General features: G+C 42.2%; 1 protein-coding gene across 7 annotated transcripts in view; it reads left to right on the plus strand.

The window, feature by feature from the left end:
* Positions 1 to 14,243, plus strand: part of ADGRL4 (adhesion G protein-coupled receptor L4) — a 189,161-nt gene that overhangs the window by 129,535 nt on the left and 45,383 nt on the right. For all 7 annotated transcript variants that reach the window (XM_084636592.1, XM_084636588.1, XM_084636593.1 and 4 more), the window contains one exon: positions 13,917 to 14,069. In XM_084636592.1, the coding sequence (XP_084492718.1) occupies positions 13,997 to 14,069 (73 nt within the window). In that variant the 5' untranslated portion in view covers positions 13,917 to 13,996. The remainder of the gene's footprint in view (positions 1 to 13,916; positions 14,070 to 14,243) is intronic.

Below are 14,243 nucleotides of genomic sequence, written 5' to 3' on the forward strand. Positions count from 1 at the left end.
AGCAGAGGCAATTAAGAAAAAAATGTCCACTCCATGCTAACATCAAGTGGTTTATTTACTGGGGTTGTTTTTCCTTTAATAACTCAGCCTTAATAACAAAGGAGACCACAGTGACATAGCTCAGTGTCTCTCATCAAGTCACAGATTAAGGCCAGAATGGACCATTAGATCATCTATTCTGACCGCCTGTGTATCACAGGCCATAGAATTTCATCCAGTTACCTCTGCAGTGAGCCCCATAACTAGTGTTTGACTAAAGCATATCATAGTCTCAATCTCTGATACCCAGACAGATCTCTGAAAAGGACTTTCTCCACACAGAGGATAATTAGCTCCTGGTTTTAGAAATCAGTGAATGCTGCTCCACGCAGAGCAAATATCTTTTGCAGAAGGCCCTTCTTTAAGGGCTTCTGTTGTATTTGAACCGCTATTTCTGTCAATGCAATTTTTACCACATCTTTTGGTCTATTTTATTACCCAGAATGGAGGGTGAGACAGATATGCAATTTCCTGCAATATCCAGGACAAACCTTATTGAATTAAGTTGGAGTATTTTAGGAGTTAATTATATTAAACTGCAAATGTTTGTGTTATTGTGGGATTGTACGTAACGTCTCAAGGGGGGAGACATGACTAATGTAAACCCTGGGAAGTGCTGTTAGCTTCAAAGGACCATTGGAAACAACAGGCAAGACAAGAAAGAATTTGTTAAGTCAAGTGGGTTTCCCAGGAAATCTTTAAAGGGGAGGTGTACACAAAGGTATCCCCCGGGGTAATGCAAAAAAACAGCCTTTTGAAACTTCACCATGAGGAGGTGACTTCTGTCTGCTGGTCACCGTTGCATGAGGACAAGATCAAAGGCCCAGCAAGTACATAGGGGTGACTCTCAGATTCATGGTGTGCTTGTTTTGAGCCAAGGCACTTATGAACTTGTGTCCTCAGGAAAACCCCTTTGTGGGGTTTGAAGGATTGACTTCTTACCAGAGCCCTTGTTGGAGATGGGATGATCTCTAGTAAGCTTATTAGCACGTGTGTCAATTATTTCATTGTTTTAATATGTTTTCTCTGTAATGATTTCATCATAAGAATTTAATGTGCTTGCATAGGGAAAGCTGGGTGGTAACTTATAACTGTGGGGAATTATGCTATTTATAGCCTCTGAGGAGAAAAGCAAAGTAGGCCTGACTTGCTGGGGGCTTCACAGTGTAGGCAGGGAATGTGCAACCTGTATATTCACTTGGTCAGGTGGTAGGGAGATGTGAGTCTCCACCCAAGACAGCGACAGCTGGGGAGCAGGAAGCCGGAAGGTCGGTACCCTCAGTAGACCATAGAGGGTGGAATACAGTTGCCCCAAACTGTGACAGAGGGTATTATTATAACAGACCTCAATCTAAGAGCAAGCAAGAAAATTAATAAATACTTTATTTCAGATACTTTAAAGCAATTTGTTTTTAAAAAGCTTGGCATTTCTAAAGAGAAAGGTAACACACTATTATATATATATGTCATACATAGTGCCATAATGTGGCACCAGTTTTTAAGTGGAAGACCCAGTGACGTGAAGCAGGAGTTCTGTTTCCACACTGATGGTACCAAATGGCTCATATTATATGTGCCATTGTTTCTCAGAGCTGAGATTTCCTATAATGACTTTTAATTCATCCGATATCATGATATCAAATAAGTTTTCAGCAGGGATGGATTTTTTTTTCCTTCCCAAAATATTGTTAATCAATTAAGCTGTGTAGTGTTGGCATAGGCCAGGGGTGGCCAACCTGAGCCGGAGAAGGAGCCAGAATTTACCAGTGTACATCGCCAAAGAGCCACAGTAATACATCAGCAGCCCCCCAGCAGCTCCCCCACCCCGCTCCCAGTACCTCCCACCCACTGGCAGCCCCACCGATCAGCGCCTCCCCCTCCCTCCACACACCTCCCGATCAGCTGTGTCGTGGTGTGCAGGAGGCTCTGGGGGGAGGGGGAGGAGCGAGGGCACTGCAGGCTCAGGGGAGGGGGCGGGAAGGGGTGGAGTGGAGTGGGGGCAGGGCCTGTGCAGAGCCAGGGGTTGAGCAGTGAGCGCCCCCCGGCACATTGGAAAGTGGGCACCCGCAGCTCCAGCCCCGGAGTCGGCGCCTGTCCAAGGAGCCGCATATTAACTTCTGAAGAGCCGCATGGGGCTCCGGAGCCACAGGATGGCCACTCCTGGCATAGGCAATCTTGAAGTATCACCTTGGGTTACAGACGACACCCTGAAGCCTGCACAGGGCTCTTTTACCCCTCCCCATTCATGCTGCCAGTAGATGGGGCGTTGCTCGAGGAAAGGGGCTGTGGCCAATACTTACGTGTGCCTTTCTGGCCTCTGACTGCATTTGCAGCCCCTTTGGAGCTGCTAGCAATTGACATGAGTTAGAACAGCCTGAGAGATCCACTAACTTATGCTGAGGGTACACGTACACACAAACATACAACGATACTACTTTGCAGATGCGCACAACCTGTGCTGTACATAAAATGGTACTTAGTAGTTAGATGTGAAACCATTTTCCTGAGGATAGTTGGTGTAAAGATTCTGCTTTAAACATGCAAAAGAGAGTAAATTCACATGTAGGCTGATGTTCCATCCTGAACTTGTGCTACTGGGCTTATGTATTTCATAAGATCATATAAATCGTACAGTTCTGCATCTGGAAGATTCAGAAGTGGGTGATCTGTCTTCTGCAATAGCTACAACAGAGTGAATTAAGGGCTGAATGGTAGCCTTAGCTCTGACTTTCCTGAATGTTGTTGTAGAGTGGATTCTGGTATTCATTTCTTAGAAGAAACCATTGTATGCCCAAATGCCAAAAAAGGGTTAATTTGAGACTGTGCACTTAGAATTGAGCATCACAGGTTCTGATCCTTCTAATTCTGTAATGCTGGTATAATATCTGCACCATGGCAAATTGAAAATACAGTGGAAAGTCCACAAGAAATTACAATGGAGATGTTGTCTGTTTTTAGTTTTAAAACAAATACTGTTCTGCTTACCCTGCTGAAATTAATCATTCATTTGGACTGCATATTTAATGCTGCAGTGGACACTGTTGTCAACCAAAGAATCCTTCTCAATTCTAGACACTGCTTCACTTCTCACTTTCCTTTTAAAAGAAAACATTTTCTGAATGTACATATGCTTCTTTACTTCTTGGTTAGAAGATGTGATTTAATGAAAATAAGTCGGTTATCAACAAAAAAAATAACACAAATTGAGAATGACTTAATGTAATAAGCGTGGAAGTTTCCAAAACCCTTATTGGTAGTGTTCAGAAAAACATTCACACCTGTATATTGCTGACAAGCCACATCCGATGTACTCCAATTCCAAAGTACATCACCTTGTTTTAATTCATTTTTTTCAGTGGAGGAAATCCAGGCATCTGATGGTGGTTTCTCTTGCCGTAATGTCTCAAGCATGTTGTGTCCAGTACCCAAATGGGATGTTTGACAAAGGGTGCATGCCAGATTGTGTTTCCCTGAGGAAGGAACTTGGAAACTTGATCCATTTGTGATGAGAAGAGTATGAGCCATATGTTTTTCATTCTTCCTTCTGTTTCTGTGCCATTTTTGTCTCCACCAGCCTAATAAAAAATAACTGAAGTCAATGGGAGCCTTTCCATTAATTTCCATGAGTTATAGATTTGGCCCCACTTCGGTACCAGACTCTTCCCACCCTTAAAATATAAATATATGAATAAATTGTGGATCCATTCACTCCAGGTGAATGTGGAGGCTGTACTGCCATTTCACATCATATCACCTGGGGGGAGTGATAGTGCAGTTCATGCAAGAAAATGCTCTTTTTTTCAGAGTTCAGTGGAGATGAGCCTGAGCTAAATCCAAACACCCATCCCCATCCTTTGAGGGAGTTCAGAATCCCCACCTGACTCTGGATCCAAATTTCATGTCTGGCCTCTAACTCTATAATGGACCAAACCAGAACAGAACGTGGTTTTCCCTTGCGTCCAGTAGGCCCCAGTTCAGCAGTGTATGCAAGGATGTGCCTAACTTTGTGCATGTGAGTAGTCCCATATAGCTCATTATAGCCAGTGAGCACAGTCCATTTCATACCGCATGGTCAAAGTACAGTTAGATCTCAGCCTAACTCCAGTCCCGCTCAAAACTTCCCTCCGTGCTCCTGAGGGGGGCTTCCTAGCAGGCAAGGAGTTGTGAAATTCTCCTCAGTGCGTCCCACCCCAGCTCCCACCTGCAAATTGGAAATGGGCAGTTTCTGCTGCCATTTGGGCCTAATGTCGACAGGCTGAGGACTCCAGGATTTGAACCTATATAAACAAAATGTGAGTATATATGTTGGCCTAATGCAGTGTTGTTTATCTCAAGCCCTTTGTTGTCTGTTTTATGTTATGAATAGCTTGTAAGATAAAGCTGTAGGTATGTCTGCCTAATTCAAGGTATAAACTTGTTTATCCACACTGCAATGACAGGGTTTGTAAGCCAGAGTGTTATGATGCATTTTCTGGCTGGTGGTGATCAGGGTCTGGAAATTTGGGAGAGTGCTGCCCAGAGCATAAACTTTTCTTCTTTTTTTAAAATCAAACTGCTTGCTGTTGTGTTCTTTTCTGTAATCTTTGGTGTGGGACCAAAATGTTTAGACACGCATGACGGTGTCTCACTTGCTCACATCCTCTCCAAATAAATTCAGTGTATTTGTAACTACTCAGGTATAGAAGATGCATGTGACTGCTCAGTAGAAATTGGATCATTGTTCATCTCCTCTTGTCAAGTCTCCATCAGCCCATTTTCCAGAGAACTAATCCATTCCTCACAGTCACAGACTGAGAATTCAAACAACTCACTGCTAACCTGAACTGCCAGCATTTCAATTTTGTTTGTGACTCATCATTTTCTGTTATAACTAAGCTATTACAAACAGGTCACTCGCTCTTCTTCTTTCAGTCTGCGTCGTAACAATCTCACCGGACTAGATGCTCTGCTGGTGTAAATAGACATAATGCCATTGAAGTCAAATTTCTACTTGCTTTGTGATGAATTCATAGAACAGCCAGTGCTATTGGGTTCCTGGAGGGTGGGGGGAGTTGCCGCCTCCTATGGGAAAATTCACAGCAGAGAGAGGAATTCTCTGTAATGTCCGCTCGTGAAGTTTTCCTCAAATTGTTCTGAACAGGGAGGGGGCTAGGAGTCACCTAAGTGAAACAAGCAGTTGACTCTGTTTCTTCACATGAATTCTGGAACCACCCATAAGCTTCCAAGCAGCTGTAAAGGAGATGGGCTACCGAGTCTTCTCCGGTCCACTGCTGCTTCTGAGATTCCTCCCACCCCCACCCTCAACACTACAGTGCTGCAGACCTCCACACATTTTTGGTGAATCATGCCAAGGTGGGGAGGTTGTGACACATCTCCTTCCCCTACACATTCATGGGACTTTTTGAGGGAAGAGGAGTGACAGTGCCCAGGACGCTGCTAAATAAACATGTCCCTCTCTGTATGGGAACAGTGAGATCGTACGCAGTTGTTCCAGACCTCACATGGATCCTAAAATCATTGAATTCCCTCCCCCCCCACACACACACCCATGCTCACTTTCCCTTCTCTAACCTGACTAATTTGAGAACCTGCTTCTTCTTCTTGAGTCCAAGTTGATGCTTTGCAGGGTAAATGTTTTCTTTCCAGTCAAGGAGTAGCATTTTAACGATGTTTTTTTTTCTTTCAGTCTGTTCTCCACATATGAATGATCACAGATTATAGATTTTCTTTTCATGATACTCCACACACATTGGAGAAGTGCATTGTTCTGTGCAGCTAAGCAAATGACACTTCTCATCACTAGCATTTATCCCAATAGTAAATGCATTTCACATTTAATTTCTAATGTCTGATTTTACAAACAATAATGAGGAAAGCTTTTTGGATAACGTAAGAACCTCTCCAAAGTTTGCCCAAGCTCTGAATAAACCATCCTGAATGTTTTTTTTTTGTTTCAAAAAAGTGTAACCCTTTTACTCCTCACTGTCCTTCATTTGCGCAGGCTGCTTTGCACTTCAAGGTTCAAACCAGGACCTCAGAGTCTATTTACATGGAATGTGCAGCCCCATTTTTCAGCTAGAAGCACAAGAAATACTGGCCTCAATTTGCCCATGCATCAGTGCGGAGCCTGGTGCAAGGACTGAGAGGGAAGACTTGTGCCTCACTGATTCCAGGGCTTTCCGGGGTTAGTTTGGAACTGGGGTGTGGAACCATTATACCCACATGCCTAAAAGACCTCAGCATGCTATTAAAATGCCCGGGGCATCTCCAGTGCCATAAACTCTTGCAAGGAGGTGCACAGCCATGAAAGCACAGCGGGAAAGAGGCACAGGTATTTCCCATAGCAGCTGTGTGGCTGCTGTGTATTCCCTTTGTACCAGCATAGCTGGTGCAAAGGCACCAGAGGTCAAAGATGAATCAGGCCCATTATGAAAGACATTAATCCTAATGAGATTTCCAGCCCAGTTTTGCAGTCTCAAATGGTTCATCTAAGCATCTGCTCTTTCCTGCTGATTTGAACCAAACCTAAATGCTGAATATTTTAAGAATCATAAATAAATTGTGTTAAATTAACATTAATGGTAACATATTGCAGAAAAGAAAGGCAGATTGCCATCCTCGGGTCAGTCTCTTACAACTGTAGATATACTGTACTGCAGCACATGAGCACTGTATGTAAGATCGCTTGCTGTTCTGAGACCTCTAGACAGGCAAAGCACAGCAGGGTGAGTAGCACTGGAATTTGTTTTACAGGAAGCCTTCATTTCCTTGCTTTTGAGGGGTTAAGTGAAGCACTTCACCACTGCTTTCTCTTGGGGGTTATGCTGGGGAAGGTCAGCTTTAAGTTTCCCCCAGAGGCTTTTCAGGAGCTCTAGCAGGTGAGGCTGCTGTCAAAGGAGAACAGCAGAATGCAATGAATCAGTGTATTCCCCAGCCACCTTGGCTACATTCCCTTCCCAGCCAGTGCTGTCCATTTTTCAGACTGTGATGGTTCCACGCTAGTCCCCAGGCTTGTGCTGTCACAACCATCCTGACAGCTTTTTGACCACCAGGGACCCTGGTTTACGCTGGCCTGAATCAGGGCTCAATCTGATTCTCTGTTTTAATTGCTTCTTTTAAGGCGATACGGGGAGGGAGGAAAGTCTGATGATAAAGCTGAGAGCGTAACATTAGCAGCAGTATGAGCTGTGTATCTTATGAGCCATAATAACATCAAATGTGTAACTGCCTTTATGGCAAGTAGCCACTGTGCCTGTTCAGTTGTTGATCCCTACATGGCCCCCTAAAGGATTGAACTCACAACCCTGGGTTTAGCAGGCCAATGCTCAAACCACTGAGCTATCCCTCCCCCCGGAAAGTTCGTGCTTTCTCTCAAGAAAAAAATGAAAAGGGTATTTCAAATCAAACCATACATTTAAACTAGGGTTGGCACTTCAGGGGCTTCTATTTAGCTACTGCCATATTACTGACCAGTGATATCATTTTGTAACTGTAATAGTTCCAATATAGCCATATTGGAGATTGTAATTTAGTTTCCATGGTGCACTAAAATTGGGTAATGCCAGAGAAACTGAAATGTCGAGTGGAATGGGGATGGAGAATTTTGTACTATAAATTCAGATTGTTAAAGTCATGCTGAATAGCACAACGATGCATTTTTCAGTAACATGGTGGCATCAAGACACATGAATTATTATTTTAAACCAAAAGTTGTATTTCATCCACAATTTAGAGTTCATGCATAAGAAATGTTCCATATGTAAAACTTTCTCATAACTGCATTGAAAGACATAGTTATAGCTTTTCTTTAACAGTAGCTATGGGGTTGGGGGTGGGGAGGTCCAATGCACAGCCTGCAGAAGTCAATGGAAAGACACACATTTGGCATCAGTGGTTTTTGGATTAGACCCTATAATTCTAATCCAAAAACTAATTCATGAACTAATGTCATGCACTGTTCATACAGAAATAACATCAGCCCGATTCAAAATGCAGCGGGCAAGTAAAAGCACATCAGTGTCTCAGACCTATTCTTTTAGAACATCTTTATATATAGCCTGTAAACTAGCCGAGAAATTGAGTCTGGCCAATAACTGACTGGATTTTTGTTTGATTATAAATATGCCCATGCATCATAAAATATAAAGTGTTCTCTGAAAATAGATGTCCATTATCTTTGTATTTTTGAGACCAGCATGTATAATCATTTTTATTTTACACTTATAAGAAAAAAAACCACCCTACCCTATAGTAACACATGTACACGCCCCCATGTACAGTCCTTTTTGGTCTTTGGGCTACTTAAACCTAATTTCCTGTAACTAAGTCACAAATTATTCATGGTTTCCTCCCATTGTGATATTTAATTATAACAATTTGAGTGCATACCAAATATTATAGAACTCTGCTTAAAAAAATGAATTCAAGACTGATCAGCCATTCTGTGAACATCTTGTGTATCAAATAGATTGGAATGACACATTACCATTCAGGCACAAGAATTACCCTTGTAATTTGACCACTCTTGTTTCTAAAAGTCATTCATATTTATTCATCAGTTATTTAAAAAAAAATCTTTAAACAATACCTGTTTCACTTGTGTCATTTCTTTCCCTTGGTTTTTAGTTTGCATTCCTGAAATATTGCCTGCAATGCTTCATGGGTTTCTTTTGCCAGCAGTTGTTTTACAGTGCATACACATGTCATAATTAGATTATGCAGCAACAAAGCAAATGGCTCATATGCCTGTTCATCATTTAGCGTATCCTCCTTTCTGTCCATATTGCTAAACAAGTTTGTTTAAGAAGGGGTTAGAAATTATCTAATCTATAAATCCTGATTTTTGTCTGACTCCCCATAAACCACAAATCTGATAGCATTATAAATTATGTAAAAATTGGAAAACATCTTTAAACTCCTAGGCTTCACACTGGATTTTTTTATACAGTAGCTCAATATCTTGACTATAAAAAGAATTGAAAAATATGTTTTGTTGTTAGTGGTTTTTAAATATTTTTGTGAAGTCAAGCAGAATACTTAAATATGACAATTCAAAGTTTATGTGAAATTTCTTTTTTCTTGAAAACACATCCCCTTTCTGTCCCTTGCAGGAACTCAGTGATTTTTTTTCCATAGCAAGCATCCCCTTTGTTCCACAGATGTCAGTGGTACTTTTGCCATTAATTTCAATGGGAGCAGGACCTGGTCCACTAAATTATATCCCTGGCATGGTCTACTCGAAATTTCACATATATGAAATCTGAGCTTGTAGGAAAAGCTAAATGGAAGTTTACTGTCAAGTCTTCATTGATATCATATTAGCACTTCAGATGCTCACTTTGCTTGTGTTTGACATGTAAATTGCTAGGTTTCATTTCAGATGACTTTGAGGTTCCTTTCATTCCGATCTAGATTATGTCAAACTTTATGTATTCCTGAAAGCAGAGTTGGTGGCCAGGTTAGAGATGGCTAAGGTCATGTTTGGCCTAATTTTCTACTGCACACCCTGTGTCACTGTTGACCGATATGCAAAATGTTGTAAAATGCTGCCATTCTGATTTTGCACCCACTCTGCGCAAGTCTAAATGACCACCCCAACTCCAGTAGTAATAGTTTCTCCTATTACTCCTAATGCCTTGTCCCACATCAGAAAAGTTTATCTTGCACAGTGCAAGCATGAGGGAAAGGTAATGACCATGGCAGGGAACAATTGGTGAATTTTATCAGGCATTAACGAAAACAATGCAGTGTGACCACCAAGTTCCTCTGGACTAGGAGCTCTATCCTGCAAGGAGCTCAGAACTCTGGCTCCAATCCAGTAAAGTACTTAACAGCATGTGCATAGTCCATTGTCTTCAAGGATGCTAAGGCTCACACTTAACTCCTATATGTCATTAGACACACACATTTTCTGTCTTGTTATATCCTACCCTTCATTTTACCTGCACTGTTACAGCAGAGTAAAAGAGGAAACATACAAGAGGCTTAAGACTTCTCTGCACGCTTGTACATAGACAGAGCCTGCATTTACAGATAGTGCTGGAGATCAATAGCCATCTGCTTCCTGCTGTGCATCACGTCAGCACTCGTAGGTTCAATACTAAATAGTTTCTCTCTTTTCTTGATACTGAGATACTTCAAATATTTGTACACAGTTCTTAGGACCCTCATAGACATTGTGGATCAAATTATACATAGATCAGGCCTGATTCTGCTGTCGGTGACACGGGAGAAAATCAGGATTAGAACCATTGATGTAAATGGAGTTGCATCCATGTAAATCTGACGTTAAGTGATCTGGGAAGTTAGTTCTCATAATCTTCTTTGCAAGGAGTTCCTGCGATGCCTCTGTGTAAGCAACCTAAAATTCTGTGCTCATTAGCTAGTCAGGCCAGATGAATGAAAACAAGCCATGCTTGTAGGGTGATTAAAAAAGAGATTTGTTTCCTCTCAGGAAAGTGGGGGCCAGCAGGAGCACTTATCTGAAAAGGTTCCCAGAACAGGAGATCCTTCCAATATACAATGATTACCATTAAAATATTTATGAGCTCCCAAAATATATGGAATGCCGCCAATACCACGGGAAAGTTAATTAGACAAAACTGTAAAGATTTTAACGGTGTCCACTGTATGAATCAGTTTATACTGCTTGAGCGTGTTCTTTGGGCCACTTGAGAGCTGTCATACAGCCAGGCTTTCAGGACTGCCGTTCTTATGTCTGAGACACTAGAAAACACAGGCAGGAGTTTTTGCTTTTTCCACGCACAAAATGGAATGACCTCTGTCTGTTCAGCCCTATTTCCCCCTGGCCTTGAATAAGTCTCCATGTAGCCAGTCTTCTTACCCGCTTCTGTTCTTCCAAGGGTTCCGCCCCACATTTTCCAAAACCACTGCGTCTTATCTTCTAGAAACCATTGCATTGCCTGCCCCAACACCATAGTTTTCGATTTTAATTGCAGACTTTGTATGGCGCACTCATAGCCACACTGATTTTTTCAGCTGAAAGGCTAGGGTTCTAATGGATAGTGTGCATCACAGTAATAGGTCATGCTGAGCAAGATCACCAAACACGCACACACAAAATGCAATTCCATGGTCACAGTCATTGTCCCCAAGAGGGTGAGTTCTAAAGGAAAACAACGCGAAGGTTAAAGTTTTCTATGGCATGCTTGTCATTGGAGTGAGAAACATGCCACAGGTCATGAAGTGCTCATATCTTAAAATATTAGTTTCTGGGCTCTGATTCTGATCTCATTTACACCAGTTTTCCCCCGATGCAATTCCATTACTTCACTGCAGTTAATTCGGGTGTACACCAGTGTTCTGTAAGTGAGAGCCAAATCACACACCCTTCTCTATTGTTTTTTCAGAAGTACAGCTGCTAAAGCCATAAAATAAATATTGTTAACATACCTTAGCAAATTGCTTTTACACTTGGATTCCTTATTAAATTAAATTACAATATTAGTTATAATGAGTGTAATCCATTCATTAGCATTGACCCAAAGTCCCCTGGAGAATGTTGTAAATCCATTTGATGTTCCTGAGTGGCATTTGCACTGTGAACTAACTGAAAGGTGTGTTAAATCACATGTAGTAAAAGGGTTTCCCATTAACTTTACATCTGAAAAGGTCCCTGTGCAAGGGCTATTCCAGGGGTTCAGAATAAGTTACAAGGCAGACATTTGTCCCTGCTATAGCCTTACAAATGTCAGCTCACTCTATTCTTGCCACTCTCTCAACTCATTTGGCACACTGGTATCGGCCTTATCTGCTGGCACCTGTGTCTGAAAACACCTTATTTCAGAGAATCAGAGAATCATAGAAACCAGGGTTGGAAGGGACCTCAGGAGGTTATATAGTCCAACCCCCTGCTCAAAGCAGGACCAATCCTCAACTTAATCATCCCAGCCAGGGCTTTGTCAAGCCTGACCTTAAAAACTTCTAAGGAAGGAGATTCCACCACCTCCCTAGGTAACGCATTCCAGTGTTTCACCACCCTCCTAGTGAAAAAGATTTTCCTAATATCCAACCTAAACCTCCCCCACTGCAACTTGAGACCATTACTCCTTGTTGTGTCATCTGCTACCACTGAGAACAGTCTAGATTTGCAACACTTGCCATGATTTTTTCTCCCTGCTACCACGCCTCTTAATATAATTATATTTCTGCAATTAGTAGCTATATCTTAGAGTTTTATACTGCTCCCCATCATTGTAGACTCTGAGCATCTTCCATATAACAGTAAGAGCAAAGTCCCTAGTGGACTTCATGAGAATAGCCTTCTCTTAGGATGAAAAACTCTTCTTGGAGTATTTTTTGGTTCTGGGGAGCTCTTGCTAGATTAATTTATTTCTTTTGCTTCAGGGTTTTGGGGGGAGTTTTCGGGGGAACATTTGAGTGGATGGAGGTATCAGTGTTGTGTCATTCTTGCTATAGTGGATATACTTTACTGGAGAGGAAGGTTTTGCACTGTTCCCTAAAGTTGGTCAGAGGATTATTTAATTGTATAGAACATCCAGAATGCAGTGTGTATGGAAGAATATAGAAGAAATAATTGTATTGTGTGTATTGATTCAATTGGCTTCTTAGTATGTTTTGTCAAATCACTTAGATCATTCCCCTTCTCCTCCCTCATCCCTATGATAAAACCCACAGGAAAGGTGTCTAGAGGGGTAATCTTCAGAAAGATACCCTTATGAAGTTCTTTCCCTGTTGCCTTTATAGTCGGTGAATCCTCCAGAATTTGTGGGAGATGAAGGTTATCTAGGTCAGGACACTTGCCCCTGGCAGAAGCCCTCTGCTCTTTGGCATTCACTGTCCCAAGGACCCTAAGGAGAGAAGGCTCCATAGCAAAGATAATGCATTCTTTTCCAAAAAATCTCGAGAAGGATAGAAGTGGAGAACAATATACTGTATATCTGTGCACATTTTTTTGGCACCTGCCCATGTCCCATCCTCCATATGTGGATTTCGGGACACCATCCACATGTTAAGGACTGGGACAACTGTCTGAAGATCGGAACAGAAGTCAGGTCTAGTGGGTACAGCAGGTGTCCAGGTCAGTGAACAAAGTCAAGGGTCAGCACCAGAGTCAACTGCCAATTACCAGAGCCAGAGCTGGGACTGGTAACTGATTGTCAGAAGTTAGGCAAGAGGACAGGAACTGGAAGAGAGGCAAAGATCCCGCACAGAGCAGGAACATGGTGGTGAGCAGGAACAAAAGCAGGGGGACGCCAGGAGCAGAAAAGGAATCAGGAACAGGGTTGGGTGCAGAATGAAGGAAGCAGGCACAAGCAGGATCCAATGCAGCAGCAACAGGGAATCACCTAGTTGCTCAGACAACTTCCTATGCCTCCTTCTGGCTTACGTGGCATGGTTGAACCAATCAGTGGAGCTTGGCAATCCTCCAGTCCAGGCACCTGTGTGGGGTGCCTTGGCTGAGGCTGTTGTCCTGTTAGCTTCTCAACCCACCAGCCTTCAGCAGACATTGGGTGGAGGTGAGAATGCGACAGCTGTCTGGACACTCTCAGGCCTGGGTTTGAGACCCAGGATATCACACCAGGTCTCTATTTGGAGATCTTCTAAACATGAGCGTATCTGACCTGATATGTGGTTTGGAAGTGGGGATTCCTGCTAGAACATCAGTTTAGTACAAGCATTTCTGTTCTCCTCTAATACATGGCTGGTTTTACTTTGGATACCTATGTGGCTTTGAGCATGATTAAGTCCTTGGCATTTGTGAGGCCAGTGTTAAACAGATAATCAGCATGTCAGTCTCAACATCGATAAATAAAAAATACTGGAGTCCAGATTAAACCATTATTTTATTTAACTGACAAATGAAAATTATGTTTATGTAATTTGTGTCTTGACAGATGATAATGAATGTGAAAATGCTACACAACCTTGTGGAGAGAATGCCAACTGTACCAATACTGTGGGGAGTTATTACTGCATGTGTGCAACTGGTTTCAGATCTAGCAGTGGTCAAGAGAAGTTTGTAACTAATGATGGAACCTTTTGTGTGGGTAAGTTACTATAATGTCAGCCAGGTAGCTTTAAATTGTCACTTATTTCTTATGCATCCTGTTTTTAGAGAAATCCAGTAAAAGAAATTCAGGTGCCCTGATCTGTGCAATTTGGATGAGAGCTTCCCATAATTCAGAGTGGCACAGACCTGGTATTCCAGTTCAAGCCCCTAT

This window comes from Lepidochelys olivacea (assembly GCF_965140295.1).
Source record: "Lepidochelys olivacea isolate rLepOli2 genome assembly, chromosome: 8".
NCBI classification, from domain to species: domain Eukaryota; kingdom Metazoa; phylum Chordata; order Testudines; family Cheloniidae; genus Lepidochelys; species Lepidochelys olivacea.